The 23,979-nt window shown below is 53.5% G+C and overlaps 1 protein-coding gene across 1 annotated transcript; it reads left to right on the forward strand.

Moving 5' to 3' along the window:
- Positions 1-3,659: 3,659 nt before the first annotated feature.
- On the forward strand, positions 3,660-21,543 carry GPR157 (G protein-coupled receptor 157). The gene is made up of 4 exons (XM_047725259.1): positions 3,660-4,190; positions 15,900-16,113; positions 19,248-19,442; positions 19,814-21,543. The coding sequence occupies exons 1-4, from the start codon at positions 3,808-3,810 to the stop codon at positions 20,027-20,029; spliced, it is 1,008 nt and encodes a 335-aa protein (XP_047581215.1). The 5' UTR covers positions 3,660-3,807; the 3' UTR covers positions 20,030-21,543.
- The last annotated feature ends 2,436 nt before the right edge of the window (positions 21,544-23,979 follow it).

The following is a 23,979-nucleotide window of genomic DNA, read 5'->3' on the forward strand; positions in this document are numbered from 1 at the left end:
CCAGGGCTGGTTGCACAACCCAAACCTAAAACTGTTCACATCCGGGAAAAGCTGGACGCCTTCATCGACAGCACTCTCTGCTGGGGTCCGTCCATTGTCTGGGGTCCTCTCAGGAGGAGGTCGGGGGGTTCTGAAATGACTCTGAGGGAACACAGCTGTCCTCGGCTCTGCAAATCCCGTGGATATGCTTGCTCAGGCTTCTGAGAATTATTTTTAGTAATTTTTTCCTGGTTAAAAAAGAATAAATGCTCATTCCAGCATTGCTAGTAATAGCCCAAACCTGGAAACAACCCATATGTCCAAATGCAGTAGAATGGATACTATATCAGCCACACAACGGGATACTATACAGTGATCAGAATGAATGAGCTTTGGGGCGCCTGGGTGGCTCAGTGGGTTAAAGCCTCTGCCTTCAGCTCAGGTCACAACTCGGGGTCCTGGGATCGAGCCCCGCATCGGGGGCTCCTCCTCTTTCTCTGCCTGCCTCTCTGCCTACTTGTGATCTCTGTCTGTCAAATAAATAAATAAAATCCTTAAAAAAAAAAAAAAGAATGAATGAGCTTTGTGTGAGAATGTTGAGCCAAAAAAGAAGACACAAAAGGAAGATAGAGTGTGTTCCCATTCATGTAAAGTTCAAGACAGGCAAACTACCCTTTCGTTTAGGGATGCATACACGAATGGTTTCATAAAAAGCAAGGAAGTGACTGAAGGGGAAGAAAGGTTTGGGGAGGTTTCTGGCGTGTTGGAAATATTATATTTCTTGCTCTGGGTGGGGTTTTGTTGTATAATATTAGATTTTACTTTGTATTTTATGTCGTTTTCAGGATGCATATGTCAGAATACAATTTTTTTTAAGATTTTTAAATTTTTATTTATTTGACAGAGAGAGAGAGAGGTCACAAGGAGGAGAGAGGCAGGCAGAGAGAGAGAGGGGGAAACAGGCTCCCTGCCAAGCAGAGAGCCTGATGCGGGGCTCGATCCCATGACCCTGAGATCATGACCTGAGCGCAAGGCAGAGGCTTAACCCATCTGGTGCCCCTCAGAATACAATGTTTTTAAAAGATAGATCCAAAAAGACCTAGGCCTATGATAACCTTTGCCTTTGATGAATCAAACGCAAAAGCAAACCTAATGTACACTGAAAACCACAAAACATCACTGAAGGAAATTAAGGACGACCTAAATAAAGGGAAAGACACAGCTAAGAGGATTTAGTATTTTTACAATAGCATTACCCCCCCCCCCCAATTTATATACGGATTCAAAGAAATCTCTTTCAAAATCCCAAGTGGCTTTTTTTTTTTTCTTTTTAAAGAAATGGAAACACTGACCCTCAAAGTGATACGGCATTGCAGGAGGCCCCAAACGGCCAGAGTTATATTGAAAAAGAAAACAACATTGGAGGACTCACACTTCCCCATTTCAAAACTCACTACAAAGCTACAGTAACCAACGACTGTTGTAGTGGGAAGGAAGGAAATACAGGTGTAAACTTTGATGAGCTGGGACTAGGCACTGGGTACTTGAATAGGACACTGCACAGTGACCAAAGGGGAAAAAAATAGGTCCACTGGACATTGTCAAAATAAAAACTTTTGTACTTTCAAGGATATAGCATCAAGAAAGTGAAAAGACGGGAGCCTGGGTGGCTCAGTGGGTTAAGCCGCTGCCTTCGGCTCGGGTCGTGATCTCAGGGTCCTGGGATCGAGTCCCGAATCGGGCTCTCTGCTCAGCAGGGAGCCTGCTTCCCTCTCTCACTCTCTCTCTCTCTCTGCCTGCCTCTCTGTCTACTTGTGATCTCTCTCTGTCAAATAAATAAGTAAATAAAAATCTTAAAAAAAAAAAAAAGAAAGTGAAAAGACAACACAGAGAAGGGGAGAACAATTTGGAAGTCATATAGCTGATGAAAGTCTGGTATCCAGAAATATTAAGAACTGCTGCCCCTTGATACAAAAAAACAAAACAAAACAAAAAGAGGCAAGGAAATGCAACAGACCCTTCTCCAGCAAGGAAGGATCAACCGACACATGGAAAGATGTCCCACCTCATGATGACCTAGAGAAATGCAAAGCAAAGCCACAATGAGGCACCACTTCCCACACCAGGAGGTTGGAATCAAAAAGGCAGATGAGAAAAAGTGTTAGGGAAATGGAGAGAAATTGGAACTCTCCTGCATTGGGGGAGGAATATAAAAAGTTGCAGCCGGTTTGAAAAACAGTCTGGTAGTTCCTCAAAAAGTTAAACACAGAGTTACCATATGACCATCAATTCTATTCTAGGTAGTACCCCAAAGAATTGAAAACATGTGTCCACACAAAAACTTGTACACAGATGTTTATAACAGCATTACTCATAATAGCCAAAAAGTGGGCTATCAACATCTAAAAATAACAAATGTGGTGCGTGCATGTAATGGAATCTTGCTCAGCATAAAAATAAATTAAGTATCGATACAGGCCACAGTGTGGATAAGCCATAAAAACATGCCAAGTGAAAGAAATCAGTCACGAATGAGGACTTAGTATCTTATTATTTGCCCGGAATAGGCAAATCCACAGACACGGAAGGAGGGCTAGGAATCCCCGGGGGGCGGAAGGGAGGGGGTAAACGAGGAGTGACTACTACCAGTTCCTTTTCCAAGTGATGAAACCCTTGGGGAATTAGATAATGACAGTTGCACAGACTTGTAACGGTTGCACAGACTTGTGAATATACTGTAAACTATGGAACTGCACACTCAAAGGGGCCAATTTGGTGGTATGTGAATGGTATCTCAATTAAAAAAAAATAAGAAATTTTCAAAGAAGTAAAAACCAATAAATCGGGAATTAATATTTCACTACAACAGAAACCCTAATAAGCTTGACTTTACTTTTTTACTTTATTTTTAAGAAATAAATGAAAACACTCCCTTCGCAAAGCAACCATCACTACCCTGTGAACAGTCCGGGTACCGCTGTACGAGGAAGAATGGTCACACTCCACGGTTTGGGGGCCACTAGTGGAGAGAACGCCTCGGCCCTTCACCCAGCGCACAACACCGCACACCAGCTGGCTGAACGGAAGGTAACACTAGCCCTAAAAATGCCAGCCCTTCCCTCTCCAGGACGGGACGTCCTAGCCATCTGGCTAGAGCCCGGGTGGCCCCGGCGCGGAAAGGGGGCCAGGCGGGGCGCGGGGACGCGGCAAGAGACGTGGGAGCCACGGAGTGGAGGCTAGAGGGCGTGGGGGCGTGGCTCGGGATGGACGCTCGGGGGTCCAGGCGCCCCGCCGCGAACCACGCGCTAAGGCCACGGGGTGGGCGGTGGAAGGCGCGCGGCCCGGGCCGGGGCGGGAGGAGGAGAGCAGGGCGGAGGGCGCGGGGTCGGAGGCGGAGCTCAGAGGGCGCCAGGGGCTGGGCGGAGCGTGGAGGGCGCCGGGGGCGGGGTCGGGGCGCAGAGGACCCCAGGATCCGGGTTGGGCCGGGAGCGGGAGGCGGGGGCGGAGGGCGCCGGGGTCGGGGTGCGGAGGGCGCCGGGGTCGGGTCCGGAGACCGCGGGCCGCGGCCGAAGGCGGGCCGCGGAGGGCTTAGGGGTGTGGGGCGGGGCGTGGAGGAGGCGAGGGGTGGGGCGCGGAGGCTGGGGCGGGGCGCGGGGCGGAGCGTGGAGGGGGCGGGCCGCAGGGCCGCGGGCCCGGAGGGACCGGGAGTGGCCGGGACGCGAGCCGTGGGCGCGTCTGTGCCCAGACGGCGGCGGCGGCTGCAGCCGCACGCGCGTCCCGGCCTCTGTCCCCGCGGCGCCGCGGCCCCGGCCCCCTGCCCGCCCGGCCATGCCGTCGCCCGCGCCGCCCACCGAGCTGCTGCCGTCGGAGCGCGCGGTGGTGCTGCTGTCGTGCGTGCTCTCCGCGCTCGGCTCGGGCCTGTTGGTGGCCACGCACGCCCTGTGGCCCGACCTGCGCACCCGGGCACGGCGCCTGCTGCTCTTCCTGTCGCTGGCGGACCTGCTCTCGGCCGCCTCCTACTTCTACGGGGTGCTGCAGGACTTCGCGGGCCCCTCGTGGGACTGCGTGCTGCAGGGCGCGCTCTCCACCTTTGCCAACACCAGCTCCTTCTTCTGGACCGTGGCCATCGCCCTCTACCTGTACCTCAGCATCGTCCGCGCGGCGCGCGAGCCTCGGGCCGGCCGCCTGCTCTGGGCCTTCCACGTCGTCAGGTGCGTGGCAGTGGCGCCTTCCCTCGAGTCCCCGACCCCCACCTGGGACCTGCCTGCTGCCCTGTGGCCCTCGCGCCTTCCTGGCACCCGCATCTTGGTCGGAGCCCTGGCTGGGGACCCAGAGGCAGTCGGGGGCCGGCGGGAAGACCTGGGCGGAGCGGTGGACCTGCCCTGAGCATCAGGGCAGAGGGCACCCCTTTGGGCCGGCTACGGAGCCCGAACCTCCCGGAGAGGTGCAGGGCCAGCGCTCGGCCCTCGTAACTTGGAAGCACCTGGGGGAGATGGCGAGGACACCTTATGCCTTTTGCCTCCTGCTTCCCTGCGTTCTGGCCATTTTTCATCTCTTTTGCTCATGGGGAGAAGCTCCTCCTTCCCAGGCTGAGGGGGGGAGATAGGTGCCACTTCAGGCTGGAGAGGGCGGCTGCGCCCAGTCCCACCCTGTGCCACAGAAGGTGTGATGCGTTCAGCCACTCCCAGGCTGGCTACCGGTGGCCAAAGGCAGTGTCTCAGGGGGAAGGTTTAGAGAGTATTGTCTTCAGTATTTTGTTTTTGCTCATCTCTAGACCCAGATGATCTGGACTTCCTAGGGTTCAGAACCTCTGAGGGTGAGGTCAGTGGCAGGGGCTGGTCTGGAAGAGGGCCCCCAGGTGCCTGGAATCTATGACAGTAGAGTCAATGGAGGGCTTTGCCTGGCCCTGGCATTAGAGCACCTCATCAGGACACCTTTGCCTGTGGAAGGTCGCCCTTTTCCTGGTGTAATTTCCCCAGTCTGAACACCGATGGTGTCCTGCACTCCACGCAAGGCAGGAATCCTACAGGGCTCGTTGACCCTTGGCCCTCTCCCAGATAAGAGCACCCAGTACTGACCTAATTATAGGACCTCGCTGTTAAATACTTGAGTGCTTTCCATGGGACTGAGGACAGTCAGCACTTTGGCAGAGACAGGTCACCTGGGTGTCACAACGGTGAGATCACAAGCCTGCAAGAGTCACTTGACCTCTGGGGCTCAGAGCTGCTGGATGAACGCCAGCTGGTCCCTGGGAAGCTTAAGTGACCTGCTCCTCAGTTGTTCATGTCAAAAGTTTTTCAGGGAGCCAGACAGGGCCTCAGATGCTGCAGAGACCCCCGGGGCCCCCTTTCCTCCCCTTGCGGCTTCCCCTGCCCCCCGCCCCCCCTGCTGGCCTCTGTCTATTTCAGAGACCCAGTCCTGGGCAGTCTGGCTGGGCGTACACCAGAGTTCACATACACTTGAGAAGGAGCCCCAGACTGGACCTTCCTTTGCCAAGAATCTCTTCTCTTTTTTCCCCCGCTCTTAAAAAAAGAGTATTTAAAAGCAGTATATTTTTTAAATGATGGAGCGAATCTGATACATCTCCTGTAGAAAAGATGTATTTTCTAATGAACCTGAGTTGGGAGTTCTTCCTTTCAGTCCTAGAGGTGTTTAGTGTGATGCTGGGAAGAGGCCTTCTCAGAAGCCAATTGGGTCCTCTGTGCTAGCCACAAAAAAGAAGGGAGTTGTTCATCTTGTCCTCGGAATGTGATCCATCAACTTCTCAAAAAAAATTACCAGGCTGCCTGGGTGGCTCAGTTGGTTAAACCTCCAACTCTGATCTCAGCTCAGGCCTTGACCTTAGGGTCATAAGTTCGAGCCCTGCACTGGGATCCACACTGGACAGGGAGCCTGCTTTAAAAAAAAAAAAAATTACCTATATCCAAGCTACAAAGGGAGTTTGATAATTTGTTCTCTGGAGTTCCCTTTCAGAAGTTACCGCTCAGCACCTTGCTGGTGTAAGAGAACTGATAGAAAACCCGTCTGACAGGTTCATTTATTGACCTAGATCCTCCCAGGCTGTAATGCTAATGACCTTACTGAAGGCTCTCCAGTGGCTTTCTTTGGAGTATGAGTTTAAAATGGTTAAAGACCTGTTGGCCTGAGAAATCTCATCTTCAGACAGAGACTCCTCAGTCATCCACTTGTAACCAGCTCAGCCTGCTGAAGATCGGTCCTCATCAAACCTTCAGTCTGGGAAGGCATTTTAAAACGTGACAACGCAGAGGTTGAGAATGTCTGTTGGAGTTTTTATGAAATTATTTTTTTAAGATTTTACTTATTTACTTGACAGACAGAGATCTCAAGTAGGCAGAGAGGCAGGCAGAGGGAGGGGGGGAAGCAGGATCCCCGCCGAGCAGAGAGCCCGATGCAGGGCTCGATCCCAGGACCCTGAGATCATGACCTGAGCCGAAGGCAGAGGATTCACCCACTGAGCCACCCAGGCGCCCCTGAAATTATTTTTTTTAAGATTTTATTTTTAAATGGTCTCTACACCCCAATTGCCACCCAAACCCCAAGATCACGAGTCACATGCTCTACCGACTGAGCCAGCCAGGTGCCCCTGAAATGTTTAAAAAAACAAAAAAACACAAATATCCTGGTAAATGGCCAAAGGAGACATTGTGACAAAAGAGAATGGTTCATAAATATATAGGGGAAAGTTTCTCCCATTATTAGTCAAAACAATACAAATTATAACAATGAGGTACATTTTCTTATTAAATTGGGGAAAAAATAGGAAAGCAGAATACTAATGCGATAAATGCTGGTAAACCTGTTATTTTCCGACATTGTTATTGGCAGTGGAAACTGGGATAATCCTCATAGAAAGTATCTGGTTTGTACCCTTTGATCCACTAATCCTATTTTTAGGGACCCTGTCTAGTGAGATAATCCAAAATACATTCAAAGCCGTAGATACAAAGGAGTTTGTGTGGTAATTTGGAAGCAACCTGAACGTCCAAAATATACGGGAACAGAGGGTTACTAACTGTACCCCACAGGAAACGTTACGTAGCCATCAATACTGGCTGTGAACATGATAGAATGTTAAATGAAAAAAAAAAAAAAAGCCATCTCTAAAACTGGACCACGGAAAGCAGGAGACCAGATAGGATCCTACATCACACCCCTTCCCAGAAAGGACTTGCACGATCACGAACCCTCAGACCCCATCATAATACCTGAGCAGGTTACCTTTACAGAAAGACTTTTTTTCTTTGCCCACTGGGGAAGGAGGACAATTTAGACTTTATGCTCAAGGAAATGGTATTTTATCATGAGTTGCGTCTGGCTCTGGAATTCTTGCAAAGTGCCGGTCCATTCTGGAGCTCATTGGCCACCAGTAGTCTTGTGCTGGGCAAGACGGTCACCCTCTAGTCACAGCTCACGAGATTTGCCATAAATGGTTATGGTCTCAGGTTAGAACTCCAAGGGTCGGTCCTCCATTTATGATCCCGTTTTGTCTCTTGGCCTGAGGATAATTCTTAAGGTTGGGATGTCATTACACAATTTATTTGTAACTTTCCAGATTTCTGCCGTTACAAACATGGTATCACATTGGCTTCTGTCTTCTGTGTTTATTTTTCTGGAGCCATTTAAGAGTATAGACTGATGACCTCAGAACCCCTAAATCCTTTGGTATTTTTCCAAAAGAAAGGGACCGTCTCTTAGGTGAACACGTACACCTTCCAGAAGCAGGACAATGGTGTCTCCCGGAACAATGCTGTTATCGGAGAGAGGACTTTACAGGGATGTTGTCTCTCCTGCCAGTGTCCCCAGTGGCAAAGGGACACCCTTGGCTTGTGTCTGACTTAGTTGTCCGGTCTCTCTCTTGTCCGGCGGTCCGCAACAATTCTTTTTCCTTGGTGTTTCAGGACACTGACGTTTTTGAAAGGCGCAGGCCTGTGGTTTTGCGGAAGGTCCCTCTGCTGGGCTCTCCCATGCTTCCCCACGGGTGGTTGCAGGTTCTGCACGGGGACTGGAATCCCATGGAAAAATCTTTGCGTTGCTCCCTCCCCGGGGACTTGGGTTTGTTTTGCCTCTGGTGGCAGGAATTCTGATGACCTGGCGAAGGTGTTTCCTGCTGGTTTTACAGGGTAGTTACTGTCCTCCCTTTTGGTAATGAAAAATACCTCGAGTATATAAAGACCTTCCTACTCCTCGGACTTTACCCACAAGGTTAGCACACGTCCAATCTGACAGTATTCTGAAAGTGAATTTCCTGTTTTTTTGCTGCCTTTGTAAGGTTGCATGAGAATACTTAGCATCCAAGGGAAAGTCCTGGGTTAAGACGTCCCTCCCTGTCCACTGGCTGTGAGCCGTTGAGGCAGCCTGGTACAGAACCCCCTCACCCCCGTATTTCAGTCATGTGCATGTGCATCTGGGAGCGTTCACGCTACTCACCTGAGAAGATGTCCAGGAGCTCAGGGCCCCCCCTCCCCGGACCAGGCGTTATGGGGTGTCCTGTGAGCAGGGGAGAAAGACTGGGCTGAGGAGGGAGCCTCATTGCCTCAAATCAGAAGAAAGGGTCCTGGCCAAGCCAGCCAGATGAGGCAGCCATAGGCTTTCTTCAGGCACCAGGTGGGAATGGGTGTGGGCATGACCCATGGGCCTACCCACGCTCTGGAGGTTTGCTTGGGGATTTTAGGGGAAGAGTCTGTGGTTCCCAAGTTCGCCATCAAGACCGCTGCTGCAGGGAGTGGGAAGTTCTAATGGAGACAAAAGGGGAAACACGGGGCCAGGAAGGGGAAGGTGCTCTAAGCTCTTTGATGGGGAACTAGCTCACTGTGGGGCCCGGTGATGAGGCCCCAAGCAGGTGTGTCCGAATGGGGGAGGCACGTGTTAGCTGCCGGAACAGCACCCCATGTCACTCAGGGCTCCCCAGAATGACGAGAGTTGAACTGGCTTTGCTTTTGCCCCCTGAGAAGTGTTCAGAGGCCACTGCTGCCTTGTGAGGTCTCTACGTGGTGTTTTGTGTGCACGGGACGAGGCTGTGAGAGAGAGAGCAGAGGCTGCCCTTGACCCTCCGACCCACTCGGCCGGGACCTGAGCCGTGTCTCTGAGCGCGGCAGGTGGCTTCCCGATGCCCACCCGCGCCAGGCCGCTCGGGGGTCTGTGCTTACCAGTTCCTTTGCACACCACTCCCTTCTGTGGCTGGTGCCACAGACTGACCTCGTGGTGGCCTGGCCAATGGCTGGCCGGCGCCCTGAACTTCTCCCACGACCTACGCCTCTGCACCACACTCAACAATAAGTGCCCTTTGTTCGGGGAGGAAACCTCCGGGCAGCCCCCGGCCTTGTGATTCCTTCCACCAGGCCTGGCTCACGGCAGCTGCGCTACGCTCTGGGCCCAGCTCTGTCTTGCTCCCAGGAGCTCTCTAAATTGGCACATTGTTGCCTGATGGTTTTGTTCTCAAAGCATTTTTTTTTTTTTTTTTTTTTTTTTTTGAGTTGACCTGTGTGGCTTTCCATAGGCCACACAGCCCAGGGGCCAGGCCCTGCTGTTTGGGGGAGAAGACCCTTCTGTTTCTTTCCTAGCAGGTGCCCACCCCCTGGTGGAAAGATCTGTAGGCTGAGTGAGGTTTGGGGTGAGGGGGAAGTGCGAGATTCTGACAGTGGGGGCAAAGGAGTGAGCAGACCTGGTAACCTCATCCCCGCCCCGACCCTGGGGCAGAGATTCCAGAGACCGCGGCTGGGAACATCCCCATCCTAGCAGAGCCGGGGACTCCCAGGGAAACCCAGAGCACCACCGTCCAGAGACAGGCCCCCTCCTCGGAGGCACCGGGTAGATGCCTGGGAATTCAGGTACCGGGGATGGCTTCCCGGCCACCTGGCTCACTGTGTGGTGCTTCTGGTCCTGCTCCTCTGGAGGAGACTGAAAACCAAAAAGATGCTGGGGCGCCTGGCTGGCTCAGTCAGAAATGCATGCAACCCTCCATCTCAGGGTCGTGAGTTCAAGCCCCATGTTGGGCACGAAGCCTCCTTTTAAAATAAATAAATAAATAAAAATAAAGACAAAAGGATGCCACGTTCCAAAGCAGAGCTCAGCTCGTGAGAGACCTGACTGGGTTTTGTCAGTTTGCCTTTCCCCCCTAAGCTTGCTGAGGGACCCCACCCACTCTGTCCGCCCGGCTGTGGTGGGGTCCCTGGGCAATGGGCACCTGGGTCTCCCCCGCAGTTCGTAGAAAGCTTCTCTTTGTCTGCTGGGGCTGCCCTAGTAATGTGCCACAGCCGAGTGGCTTAAACGAGAAAAGTCCATTTTCTCACAGTCCTGGAGGCTGGAGGTTGGAGATCGAGGTTGACAGGGCTTTCCTCTGAGGACTGTCTCTGTGGCTTGTATGTGGCCGTCCACACCCCATGTCTTCCCATGGTCTTCCCATTGTGTGTGTGTGTGCGGGGGTTCCTGATCTCTTCATGTAAGGATGGCGGTCAGGCTAGGTTAGTGCTCACCCTCCAGAACATTCTATTGGTCACTTTAAAGACCCCCATCTCCACCTACAGTCAGATCCTGAGGTACCAGAGGTTGGGACTTCAGCATAGGAATTTGTTGGAGGGGTACACAACTCAGCTCTTAACAGCCTTTGAGGGCAGATGAAGCTGACTTGGGGTCTGGCCTCGGTTTCCGGGTGAACCCAAGGGAGGGGCGTGGACATTCTCTCGGAGAAGCTCTTGATGTCCCTCCAAGTGGGGGATTATGCTCCAAGTGTGGTCTCCCAGGCTCCCTCCAACCCGGTGACCCCAGCCCTGCTTCTCCTCAGTCTGAGTCACAGGTTTGGAGAGAAGGGGACCAAACACCGTTCACAGCATCCCCTGCACGTGGTCCCGTGGCTTCCTTCAGCGAAGCTGCCAGTTCAGTCCCTGGTTTCAGTCCTGAGTGGGGCACCCTCTCCTCCAGCTGTCTAATCCCATCTCCCCAGCCCGACTTCGTCCGGAGTCTCTGAACATTTGAGCTCAAGGCCCAGCATCTCCTAATGTTCATAGCTCTGGGGCCACCTTTACAATCTGAGATCTAGGAGGTGGGTCACGAGCATGGAGACGAGGCAGGACGGCTCCCTGGCAGGTCTGGTCTGGCCACATCCCAGCATCACGGTGATCCCTCCAACCACATGTTTTCTAGGTCATAATCAGCTAAAGTCCTTGGTCTTTTTCATGTGCTATTATTCAGTGATATTGGTTTGGATTTTGTTAATGTTTTCGTTGCTGGCTTCTTTGGGGGGGGCAGGGAAAAAAACTATTACATGGTATGTGACGGAAGATGGAAATATGCATTTCTGGAATGCAGAGGTCATGTCCCACATGTCTTTGTGGAGTGCTTTCTAGATTCACGGTGCCTACAGCTCAGGCTGGCCCCGTGGCCGGAGCATCGCTTGGCTTATCTCAGGTTGCCAAAAATACTGACTTTCTCCTTACTCTTCAGATGGAGAACCTTGGGGCATCTTCAGCAAATTACCCTTTTTCTATCCTCTGTCCATTGGCGTCCTGGAACCAGCTGGGGAGACCCAGTTATTAAATTTTAGGACATTTTAGGAGCTGATTGTTAAATATAATCATTAATAAAAACAAATTATATAAACTTATAGTAGGTTGTATTAAAAAGTAGTAAAAATAGGAAAAACTACATTTTTAAAAAGATTTTATTTATTTATTTGAGAGAGAGAGAGTGCAAGAGCATGAGCCGGGGGGTAGGGCAGAGGGAGAGGGACAAGCAGACTCCCCGCTGAGTGTGGACCCTGAGATCATACGTGAGCTGAAGGCAGATGCTTAACTGACTGAGCCACCCAGGTGACCCACTAAAAACTACATCTTAATTACTTTACTTTTATCTGTGAATTATTTATAACTCTTATATCTGTGGTATGGAAATACTATCAGAAATACTGTACATCTGTCTCCAGCCACATGTGCTGATGGCTTGAAATTAGTCCTAGGGGGAATATTTGCCCTGTGGAGAATGGCAGACACGACAGATGAGGGCTTGGTTTGTTGTTCTGCTGATTGTGTAGAACAGAGGTCAGCAAACTTTCCCTATAGAGGACCAGAGCAGGTGTTATCTGCTCTCTATTGCGACTGTTCAACTTCTGCCCGTGTAGCCTGAAAGCAGCCCAAAACGATACACAAAGGAATGAGTGTAAACGAGGCTGTGTTGCAATAAAACTTTATTTTAAAAAGTAGAAAGCACACCTGCAACCAGATTTGACCTGAGGGATGGAGTGTGCTGGACCCCTTCTCCAGACTTCAGGTGATGGAGAAAACTCAGTAGGGAAGATGATACCTAAAGGTGCTGCTTGTGTGAACTTCGGAGGTGGTACCCACACGGGGGCCGGCGGGAAGCCGGGTATTCAAGGGTGTGAGAAGAGGCGGTATCATGGAGCAGGAAAAGAAAAGAAGAGAAAAAATACTCTTCCAGGGCTGGGAAATGAATATTTGCTCCCACAAGGAAATCACTCCCTGGTCACCATTTGTCTCGTCCCTTAGGTCTTCCTTTTTTCACATGATTCTTACATGTGAAGGAAAATGAAAACACAACCAGCTCTACGTCCTGAAACTACTTTCATTTCATTTCAACCAACACGTTCCGTGAGGCTCGGGTGGCTATCCGGAATCCGCCACTAGGGTCGCAGCGTGTTGTGTGATTACTTGCAGACCGGGTGCCTCTCGTCTTTCCTGTCAGTTAAAGTAATAAATGTCCGCGTGCAAGCATACATCCGTGCACACGCACACGCGCACAGACACGTCTGTGTGTGGAACCTGTTCTAAGCGTTACCAGCGCCACACGGCCCAGCCCCACAAATCACAAGTCTGCAGAGCCTGCTTGGCTGGGTCATGAGACTCTCCTCCCTCCCACTCCATTCCCACCCCTCCCTGGTATTACTTCTTCTTACCACCTCCCACTGAAATACCTCTCGAGCAGCTTCTGGCCACACGTGATTAGATTCAAATAGTGACTCTGATTGATCAGCCCACATTCTTTTTTTTTTTTTAAGATTTTATTTATTTGACAGACAGAGATCACAAGTAGGCAGAGAGGCAGGCAGAGAGAGAGGGGGAAGCAGGCTCCCCGCTGAGCAGAGAGCCCGATGTGGGGCTCGATCCCAGGACCCTGAGATCATGACCTGAGCCGAAGGCAGAGGCTTAACCCACTGAGCCACCCAGGCACCCCAGTCAGCCCACATTCTTCACCCGTGAAAGCCCTCTCTTCCTGTTGGGTCTTCTCTCTGGCTATTTCCCAACATAAACTTAGCTCCAGGCGCACCCAAGTCAGAGAGAGGAAATGCATCACTTTGTAGATTTCTTACCACGATGAGAGCCCAGAGTCACGAAATGGGGTCTGTCTCCAGGTGGGGCCCAGGTCTCCTGCGAGGGCCACCAAGATGCTGAGGAAGGAGAAATCACTGCCTATGAGTGGCTCCTTCCTCCTGCATGTCTGCCCTGCGTGCTTCCTTCCAGCCCCGAGGGCACCCCTCTGCTCCCGGGCAGCCCCCTGCAGGGTGAGGTGCCCTCCACACCAGGCTTTTTCTGGTCAGTCGGTCGCAGGGTTCCTTGGAGGAACCCAGTAAACCATAAGGTGATGAGTGCAGTTTTAGTACTTTAAAAGCCTTTTACTTGGGCACCTGGGTGGCTCAGTCTGTTAAGCATCTGCCTTCGGCTCGGGTCATGATGCTGGGGTCCTGGGATCGAGCCCCACATCGGCGGGGGGGAATCCCTGCTCAGTGGGGAGCCTGCTTCTCCCTCTCCCTTTGCTCCTCCCCCCTGCTCATTCTCTCTCTCTCAAATGAATAAATAATCTTTAAAAAAAATAAATAAAAGCCTTGTACTTCTTTTTCAATGACAATGACATCCTTGCAGTGAATAGTTAAGGAATGAATCGGGGAAGGCTGTCTCCTCCACTGGCCTCAGACTTCGTTCATTCAGCAGGTCCTTGCTTGGCCCCCACCAGGTGCCAGGCGCTGTTCTAGATGCCGGAAAGTGCAGGGCACCTGTCCTCACAGAGCTCATAGCTGGGACATACGTTGTCTCCAGATCCCAGCACGCCGTGAATTGTTAAGTGGTAACCCTGTATTATGACAAAACAGTTTGACACTAATCTGTATCAGCTTCACAAACAACCAATAGATCGAGCGTTTTAAAATGGACAAACTCCTGGGGGTAACTTCATCCCTTTCTCGTAAAGCTTTAACTTCTGTGGGTTTGTTGTCCCTTCTGTGCCTTTGTGACCTCAAGGAGGACATGCTGCTTCCCGCCTACCCCGCCTTCCCCGCTGAGGGGGGAGAGTGGATGCTGAGGGTGAGGTGGCTCTGCCCTCATGCCCTCATCTGGGCCCCCAGAGGCCAGTATGGGAAGGGGGGCGGGTCAAACAGGCACCTCTGTTCTGAAAGTGCCCAACACAGAGTCCTTCCCAGGCCCAGGGAGTTGGCTTTCTCTGTCCGGCACAGCCCCGCAGCATCTGGAGAACCTGATTGAACACAGCACTTGTACTCATTTTGGCAAGACTAACATGTGGCTGTGGTCTCATCATTGTTCTAGAACTTTCTCTCAAAAAGAGCTGCTCCTGGCTGGCTCCATCAACTCAGGGCATGCAACTTTTGATCTCAGGGTTGTGAGTTTGAGCCCCATGTTGGGGGGTAGAGATTCCTTAAGTAAAAAAAAAAAGAAGAAGAAGAAGAAGAAAAGAAAAAAAAGAAAGCCACTGTTCCTTACACAGAGCTCTCAGCATATAACCGATATCTTTCTTTCTTTTTTTTTTATATAACCGATTTCTGAGCTGAGTGTCTCACTGATGACAGGTTCCTGCTTATACAGGGCCTGTCATGTACGCTGGCTGTTTATACACTGCCAGCGACTGACCTGGGCCATGGGCTCGTGTGTGCTCTCCCAGGGGCAGAGACGGCACAGACCCTCCAGGCCAGAATCCTGGGACTTCGGACATGACTCAGGACCGCAGTCAGACCCACTGACACACTTACCCAGTCCCACGTGCCAGACATGCTCCCCTCGGTTTATTCTCATAGTGACCTGCTCTCTCCTAGGCACCGTGCCTATCCCCACTTTGTGGAGAAAAACGTGTCGAGGCCAAGTGGGGTCAGGGCCAACTCGGGCCCTCCTTCTTGCCTGGTGCCACCACGAAGCCTGGGTGTCCCCCTGGCCCGTGTCAAATGCTTCGCAAGCAGACCCGTGCGGGGACACTGGGAAGCTCCTTGGGGCTTGGCATTATCTGGCCGTGTTGCCGTCAGGGGAAGCTCTTGAAAAGTCAGCCTGATACTGCCCTAAGAGGGGGTCCCTGTGCCAGGCCTGATGCTTTAGAGGCCCCCCCCTTTGATCTTGGCTAGGAATACCCCTTCTCAGAGAGCAAGGAGCCCTCAGGTCCGGAGAGATATGGCTACTACCCAAGCCCCGGTCCCCCTTCTAGATCCTGCTGCAGGTGCGCAGGACCCTGGAAGTCCCTGCTGCAGCAAAGCCAGGCTGCCAGCGTGTACACCCCAGCCAGACCCAGGCGGCCAAGGGGGCTGTGTGGGTGAGACACGGGCGCAGGCCACTCTGGCGGCAGGAGGGAGCCGCCCTTCCCGAGCCGCAGCCCTCTCGCACCCATCTCCAAGAGGCCCAGCAATTCTAAATCAGAACTCGGCCTCCAAGGGGCTGGGGGGTGTGTGGGTCCAGGCAGGAGGCCAGGACATCCCTGCGTCCTATTCCCCCAGCTCTGTGACAGTAGGGTGGGCCTGCGGGACTGGGGGGCGAGGGCAGTTGAGGACCCCCCCCCACTTTCTCCAGGGATGCTGTGTGGTCCAGGGTTTGGGGGGGGCGGCCCGTGGCTTTGCCCCTTTTGGCTCTGCTGGGAGCAGGGTCTGACCGGGGCTGCCCCATGTGCCTGTTGTCCCTCAGCTGGGGCGTCCCGCTTGTCATCACCGTAGCCGCTGTCGCTCTAAAGAAGATCGGCTATGACGCGTCGGACGTGTCCGTCGGCTGGTGCTGGATCGACCTGGAGGCGGAGGACCGCCTGCTGTGGATGCTGCTGACCGGGAAGCTCTGGGAGATGCTGGCTTACGTCACGCTGCCGGTGCTCTACTTCCTCATCAGGAAGCACATAAACAGGGCGGTAGGTGCCTGTGGCCGCCCCCTCCCCAGGCCCCCAGACCACAGCTCTGGGCGGCTGTGACGCCCTAGCACCTGCTGGGCTCCGCCACTCAGGACAGGCCAGGGGCACACCCCATGGCCATCGGGTTTGCTAGTTATGCAGTCCCGGAGGGAGTGGGTCCTGTCGCTCCTCCATTGTGGACAAGGAACCAGAGGCCAGCAGAGGCGAAGGGGCTCCCCAGACTCACCCAGCCCCTGAGGACCAGGCCTTGTGCCTGGAGTCTGGGAGAGGAGCACCCAGCCTGTGATCTGGGCACAGGCCTCTACTGCCCCCTCCTGGCAGGCCTCCAGGCTTGCGCCACCTCCAAGGGAGTGCATCCCAGCAGCTGAACTGAGATGCCCTTGAGAGACGGGAGCTTGGCATTTTGTACTGTGACACGGACTCCACACCATGTCCCCTGTGGCCACGGAAGGTGGGTCATACACATAGACTCTTCAGGGTCTCAGGAGCTCAGAGAGCAAGAGCTGGGCTGGCTGGAAAGTCCAGGCAAGAAAGTTTTTCCTCTGACGACGTGGCCAGATGATTCCTTGTCCTTAACTGCGTGGCTGACAGGTTGCAGCGGGGAGCTGCACGGGGACGGGGCGGGAGCACCGAGGGGGCGTCCGAATCCGGGCCCCAGGGTGCTGCGGCTGTTCTGTTTGGGGCTTTGTCTTTGCCCATTTCTCAGGGGCTGAACTGCAGGGGCATGTGTCCCCTGTCTTGGGTCTTTCGCAGCATCCTGTGACATGGCAGCCGTTTCTGAGTTTGTAGGGTATTCCCACGGCTGACTGTGCTCCTGCCTGTGGCTTCTGGGTCTAGACTTCAGGTTCTCTTTTCACTCAGAAAGTCCACTGCCTCCCCCACCTGCCTGCCACCCTCTTCCAATACCGCGGGGCTTACCAACAGGCCTGAAATCTGTCTTCTTGCTGGTCTCCTGCCTGGGCCGGAAACACCCTTCTTGGCTCCTTTTTTGCCCTGGGAAGGTTTTGGACGCCCAGGCTGCCCTTCTGCAGCTGCCCTTCTGTGGGCCTCTCTTCTTCCTTGGCCTTTGCGGGGAACCTGGGGCCATGTGTGGGAGGCCAGGGGGAGAACGAGTCTTCTCTCAGAGCTCTGCAAGTGTTTTCCAGAAAACAGGAAGATTAGTGGGCAGGGAGGTGTAGGGGTTGTTCTCTGCCTCTAGCTAGGAAGGAGAGCTAAAAATAAGTCCCTCTGGGTGGCTCTGTTGGTTAAGCGTTGGACTCTTGGTTTCAGCTCAGGTCATGATGTGGGGGAGGAGGAGGGAAATCAAGCCCTGAGCCAGGCTCAGTGCTGAGCACAGAGTCTACATCAGATTCTCTTTCCCTTCCCCTCTGCTCCTCCCCCCCACCCCACCCCTGATCATGCACCCCCCTCTCTAAAATAAACAAAAATAAAATTTTTTAAAAAGATTTTTATTTATGTGATAGAGAGCACATGTAGGGAAAGCAGCAGGCAGAGGCAGAGGGAGAAGCAGACTCCTCACTGAGCAGGGAGCCTGATACGGGGCTCGATCCCAGAACCTGGGATCACGACCTGAGCCAAAGGCAGAAGCTTCACCAACTGAGCCACCCAGGCACCCCAAAAATAAAATCTTAAAAAAAGGAAAAATAAGTGAACTGGAGTGAACTTTGCAAAGAAGAGGACAGCCGCCCTGCTCCCCTGTGCCCTCACCGCACCCCTGCCAGGCTGCTCTAAGCCCCAGGGGAGGAAGGCAGGAAGCAGGTGCTGAGCAGGGCAGCCTGGGTGCTCAGAATGTCAGTGTGTGTGACTTCTCCCCTCACCTGGGCTATCACAGGACACAGGACCAGGCTCAGAAACACATCTCTGTTATGAGCAGTTGCATCTATTTTTTTTTTTTTAGATTTTGTTTATTTATTTGAGAGGAAGAGACAGAGACAGTGAGAGCAGGGAGGAGAGGGAGAAGTAGATTCGCCACTGAGAAACGAGCCTGATACGGAACTCAGTCCTAGGACCCAGGCACCGTGACCTGAGCCAAAGGCAGATGCTTAATAACTGAGTCACCCAGGCGTCCCTGCATCTGTTTTTACAAATTCAGTTGAGATCTGGAAATGGAGCTTCCTGCCTTCCTCTCACTGAAGGGTGTTCTCAGGAGTAGGGAAGCCCAAAGCCTGTGCCTGCTCACTTTCTTCTGCCCCAGTTTTGGATGGAGCCCCTCCTTCATAGCCTTTGCCCTGGGGGAGCTTGCATTCTAGAAGGGGAGGGCAGGACGATAATAAGTAACAGGACTGATAAATAAGGATGAATGCCACCTAGGAAGGAGGATGGTAAGAGCTACAAAAAACCAGGCAAAAATAAAGAGCAGAATCTGGGGACAGGACGGTAGTAGGGAAATAACCTATGCACTTGAAATGGGATTGTCAGGAGGCGTCCTCCAGAGGGCGACATTGTGCAAAGGAGCGAAGAAGGTGAGAGAGTGAGCCTCCGGGCAGATGGGAAATGGCACTCCAGATGGGAACAGGTAGTGCAAAGGCCCTGTGGTAGGGTGTGCCAGGGGAATATGTTTGGGGAATAATGAGGAGGCCTGTGTGGCTGGAGTAAATGAGGTGAAAGCAGTAAGAATGAGGTCAGAACTAGACTAGAGTCTGAGACCTTCAGGTAGAACTGAATCTGACTTAGGTTTCCGAGGAACCATGCTGCTTCCAGGCTAAGAATAAGACTGCAGCAAGAAGGAGTTTGGGTGTGAGGGCGACGGAAGAAGACAGCTAAGACAGACTTGCCGCTGCCCAGAGGAGTGGTGGTGGCACTTGGATCGGGCTGGTGGCAGTGGCAGTGGACAAGGCACTGGGGTTCTGGCTCTCTTTTGAAGGTGGAGCCTGCAGGTCTTGGCCAGAGGAGGGACATGGGTGACAGCAACAGGAGAGAGTTTGCGGCCCAGGGCACCTGGAAGGATGCGGGTTTGTTGGCCGAGGTGGGGCAGTGCACGCTAGGCCTGGGGGTCAGGATCCGGCGCGGCGCCCTGACACCAGAGACGTCAGCCGTGGCTCAGACTCCCGCACGGGGCTGCACAGCATGCAGTGGGGTGAAGGCGGCAGGGCAGCCCGCCGTGCTCACCCCTGTTCTCCACATCGCCTGTACAGCACGAGGCCCTGTCGGAGTACCGGCCCATCCTCTCCGAGGCACACCGGCTGCAGCGCCACGCCTCCGTGGCCGACAAGAAGCTGATCTTTATCCCACTCATCTTCATCTGCCTCCGGGTCTGGAGCACCGTGCGGTTCGTCCTGACCCTCTGTGGCTCCCCGGCCGTGCGGTCACCAGTGCTGGTCGTTCTGCATGTATGTGGGCCTGCCCTCCCCGGCCCTTGCCTCTCCCCTGCCCCCACCCCAACCCCGGGAAGGGTGAGTGCTTCCCAGTGCACTGGCTGGCAGGGATCCTGGTTCCCTGCCTGAGCCAGGGAGCCTTAGTGAGAGAAGGGGGGAAGGGCAGTGAGGCTGTCCTATGGCCTAGGAACATGAAGGGGCTCTCCAGGGGCCTGGGAGTGATCCTGTCCTTCCCACCCCAGAAGGCCTGCACATAGGGGTTGCAGACCAGCCTCAGTGGGGGGAGGACAGGTTCTGGGGTCCGCAGCCCTTCCCAGTCTCCTTATGTGTGCACGTCCGCCCCCCTCCAGCCCTGGCACTCGTGCCTCTCCTCTTCTCCCCAACAGGGTATTGGGAACACGTTTCAGGGCGGTGCCAACTGCATCATGTTCGTCCTCTGCACCCAGGCCGTCCGAACTCGGCTCTTCTCCCTCTGCTGCTGTGGCTGCCTCTCCCAGCCTTCTGCCGAGAGCCCAGCTGGCCCTCCCAAGGCTCCTGCATCCTCCAAGACAGGAGAATCTCAGGGATCCAGACACACCCCGGATGAACTTCCAAGCACCTGAGCTTGCCCCTTCCTGGTTCTGTGCACAGGTGCTGCCTACCTGGGGACATGTGCTTCTGTGAGTCCCAGCCACAGAGAGTGGGGGCAGGCACCCACTGGTGCTTGAAGCCTTCTGCTTTTGAAGCTCTTGACCCCCCCTTGTGGGGGAGCAGCCACAGACTCAGCTGCTTCTACCTCCTAGACCCTTAGGTGGCACAGCCCCACTCCCACCTGTGTCCTTCTGTACGTGGGGGCACTTGGCCTGCATGAGGGTCGGCAGTGAGATCGGTACGTGATCACTGTCAGGTTGCCTACCACAGGGCCTTTGCACTAGCTGTTCCCACAGCTGACCACACAGCACTGTTTACAATTCGAGGGACCCACGCCTAGGGGAAAAGCACAAAGAGATATATATGTATAACATGCACCTGTCCTAAATAAAATGCCAGGGGTTACCCCAGGTGCATCCCCCAGTTAGATGTCGCGAAGCTGATTTTTGGTTTGTCAGAACATTGAGATTGCCCAGAGAGCCCAGCTTTTCTTGGATAGCTTTGCTGGCCAGCAAAAGAGCCAGTTCCCTTTAACTAGGTGGAAGGTTCCCATGAGGTTTCTGGGCATCTGGTCTCCTTGGGACCTCCAGATCCAACCCTTGATGCAAATTGCACTTGACTTGCCAGTCTAGGCTAGAACCCAGACTCCTGCCTGCCTCCACCAGTCTCTTTAATACCCAGTTCCCTTATCCTTCACGAGAGCTGGAACAGGAACAGGAAGAGGCATTGCAGGGAATCCCAGTGGATGTCGGATGCCTCCTAAATCCTGGACGGGCGAGCTGGGGAGGGATGTGGCTGATTCACTTCCTGGCCTAGTTTTTCATAGGCAGGGTGACCAGAGAGTTGGTGAATGACCCAAATAACAGATTCCTCCAGAAGGTGAAGCTTTGGGGGGTGGGTTGGGTGAAGTGACACACGTGTCATGGGGTGATTATTTACATTTAAAAGAAAAGGATAAAAAATAGACCCGTATCTCTATAGTCATGGCTCTTCCACCAACATTTTCCTGTTCCTTCAGAAAAACGTTCCTCTATTGAGTCACAAGCCACTGGCTAAGGTGGCAGGTGTCAGTGTCATGGCAGGCGGCTTGGGGAGGAAGAGTACAACTTCAACCTACTGGTGTCCCTCCCCTGGGTTCGGTCAGAACTCTACCAAACTGAAGTGATCGTCTGAACCAGTAAGATGGTTCTGGATTAAAACCAGCCTCACCATACTGTGGATCTCCATTTTATTCTCCAAACCAAAATCTGTCACAGGAAGAGAGTCTGAAAGAAAGAGTTGTCAACAGAGCTATATCCAAAATGCTCATTTTCGGTTTCCTTTTTTTTAAGTTTTCTTTATGAAAATCATCCGGTGATCATCACCCTTACGACTCACCATAAGCCCTGGGCAGCCCTACAGAAAGCTACTTGCTGGTAGGCCAACCTCCTTTTTTTTTTTTTTTTTTTTTTTTTAAGATTTTATTTATTTGTTTGAAGACAGAGATCACAAGTAGGCAGAGAGGCAGGCAAAGAGAGAGGAGGAAGCAGGCTCCCGGCAGAGCAGAGAGCCCGATGCGGGGCTCGATCCCAGGCTCTATCCTACGACCCTGAGAGCATGACCTAAGCTAAAGGCAGAGGCTTTAACCCACTGAGCCACCCAGGCGCCACCCCCCCTTTTTTTTTTAAGATCTCCTTACAGAAATGGCCAAGATAAGGGGAATCCAGGGACCCCCTAGAGACGGTCGGGCAGATCATGGGCCCATAGCTGGTTAAGACCCTCACGTTACCTTCTGGGACGGAGCCCACATTCAGGAAATTGCTTGTCGCAGGAAAGAAAACGGTTCAGAGCTGAGTTAGCCTGCGGGCCGCGGAGCCTGCGGAGAGAACAAAGCCTGCTCGGAAGGGGGCCCCAGAGTCTGGCCCAGCCCGCAGTGCTGGCTGCTCGGCCCGGCGCGGCTCCCGCAGGACTGGCCAGGCCTGGACGTCCGCCTGCAGGCCGCGGCCAGGGAGGCCCGGCAGCAGGAGTAGGGGCTCGGGAGAACCCCTGGGCCGCGGGGGACCCCTCCGGGTCTCATCCCACTCGTTGACGCCCCTGCTGTGCGCGGGCTGCTTTGGTCAGAACCACGCAAGAGTTACCCCCGGCTTATCCCCATTTGCGCTTCCCCGGCTGCCCGCCGCGCGTCTGCCGAGCCCAGATGTGGTACTGTGATTGGTGGAGACAAGCGGGCCGGGACGGGGGCGGTCGGCGGGGGCGGGGCTGAACCTCTGTGGGTTCAAAACTGGAATGTGGTGGGATGAAGTCGTGTCTTAGGAGCCCAGGAGGGGCTCCTGCTTCCGATCAGAGCAGGACAGCCTCCCTTCCTCTCGCGCTTGGCGCGGTCCCGGGGATTTCTTTCTCTTCCACCAGCCCTGCTGGCGACCCTCCCCTGCGTCCTCCCGGTGCAGACACGGTGCAGACACGGGCAGGTGCTGCCGCCCCATCCGGTGTCCTCAGCCCACGGCCCTCTCCTCTCGGGCACTTTCTGAACCTCGGTCTTTGAGTCAGGCACGTTCTGCCTCTCTGTGCTTCTGAGTTCTTTATATTTGTTTTTTTGTTTTTGTCTTTGAATAAAGAGTATTAATTGGCCTGGGGTTAAGGGTGCGCACAGAGCTCCTCTTATGTACACGACGAGAAGAAACATTGTACAAGAAACTTTTTACAAACGTCCTGCCCCGGCGTAGTAACAGCCCGAGGTCTTTTTGGCCAGTGCTAAACTGTATTGAAACCCTGGGTCGAAGCCAAAGTCTTGCTACTTTAAATTAAATAAAATAATTATTTTTCTTTTCTGTGTTTGATAAACTGTTTGGCTCTGATGGGGTTGCAGGGGCGGGGTGGGGCGGGGTGGAGGTGGTTTTGTCCAGAGGCGCCTGGGTGACTCAGTCCGTTAAGCGTCTGCCTTTGGCTCAGGTCTTGATCCCAGGGCCCTGGGAGCGAGTCCTACATCAGGGTCTCTGCTCTTAGAGGGAGCCTGCTTCTCCCTCTCCCTTTGCCCCTCCCCCAACTTGGGCTCACTCACTCTCTCTCTCTCAAATAAATAAATAAAACCTTTATTTTAAAAATGCACGTTTGTCCAAACTCACACAATGTCCCAACACCAAGAAGGGACCCTAACGTGCTCATACAGACACTCGATGACTATGTGCCCAATAGGTTTGTCCAAGGTCACGAGCACAGCACTCTGGTGGAGAGTGTAGATAACGGGAAAGGCCACGCGTGTGTGGAAGTCAGGGTATATGGGAGACCTCCGCACTTGCCCCTCACTTGCACTGTGAACCTAAATCTTTCTAAGAATCAGTCCTCATTAAGATTAACTAATTGAAAATACACTGACTATCCCCTAGAAACGGCTCTCATCTTCGTTACATTAATTTTGCTATAAAGAAACAACAAGCCCAAACTTCAGTCCTCCTGAAAGAGCAGTGCCTTGTCCTGTCTCTTTGAGGCGATCGCTGTGATATGTTTCGAGGGGGCTTTGGGGGGGCGTTTTTTGTTTTTTTCTTTTTAGCTACTCTCTCCTTTGCATTTCCCCCCAAGTCTCTAACCTAGATGTGCCACGCTTATCTGTGAGATAATGGGAGAAGCCTCTCTCCTGCCCACGCTGAGGAAACTTCCCATGACCCTTCGCCCCTCACGAGGTGCTGTGTGCCTCTCCCTGTCCGTCATCCTTCATCACCTCGTCCCTGACCTTCCTGCCCACCTCCTCGTCCTGCTCAGGGAGGTCCTGTGCACCCTCCAAAGCACAGTCCGCCCCGGAGACTCCAGACTGAACCACAGGGGCCTCAGGAAGAGGCCCAACCTCCAGCGCGATCTGGCACCTGTACCCGTGTCCCGCCCCCCACCCCCACCCCCACCCCCTGCAAACAGCAGGCCGGTCCGTGCTTGCAATGTACTTGTGTCTTCT

Source organism: Lutra lutra, chromosome 4 (genome assembly GCF_902655055.1).
Source record: "Lutra lutra chromosome 4, mLutLut1.2, whole genome shotgun sequence".
NCBI lineage: Eukaryota > Metazoa > Chordata > Mammalia > Carnivora > Mustelidae > Lutra > Lutra lutra.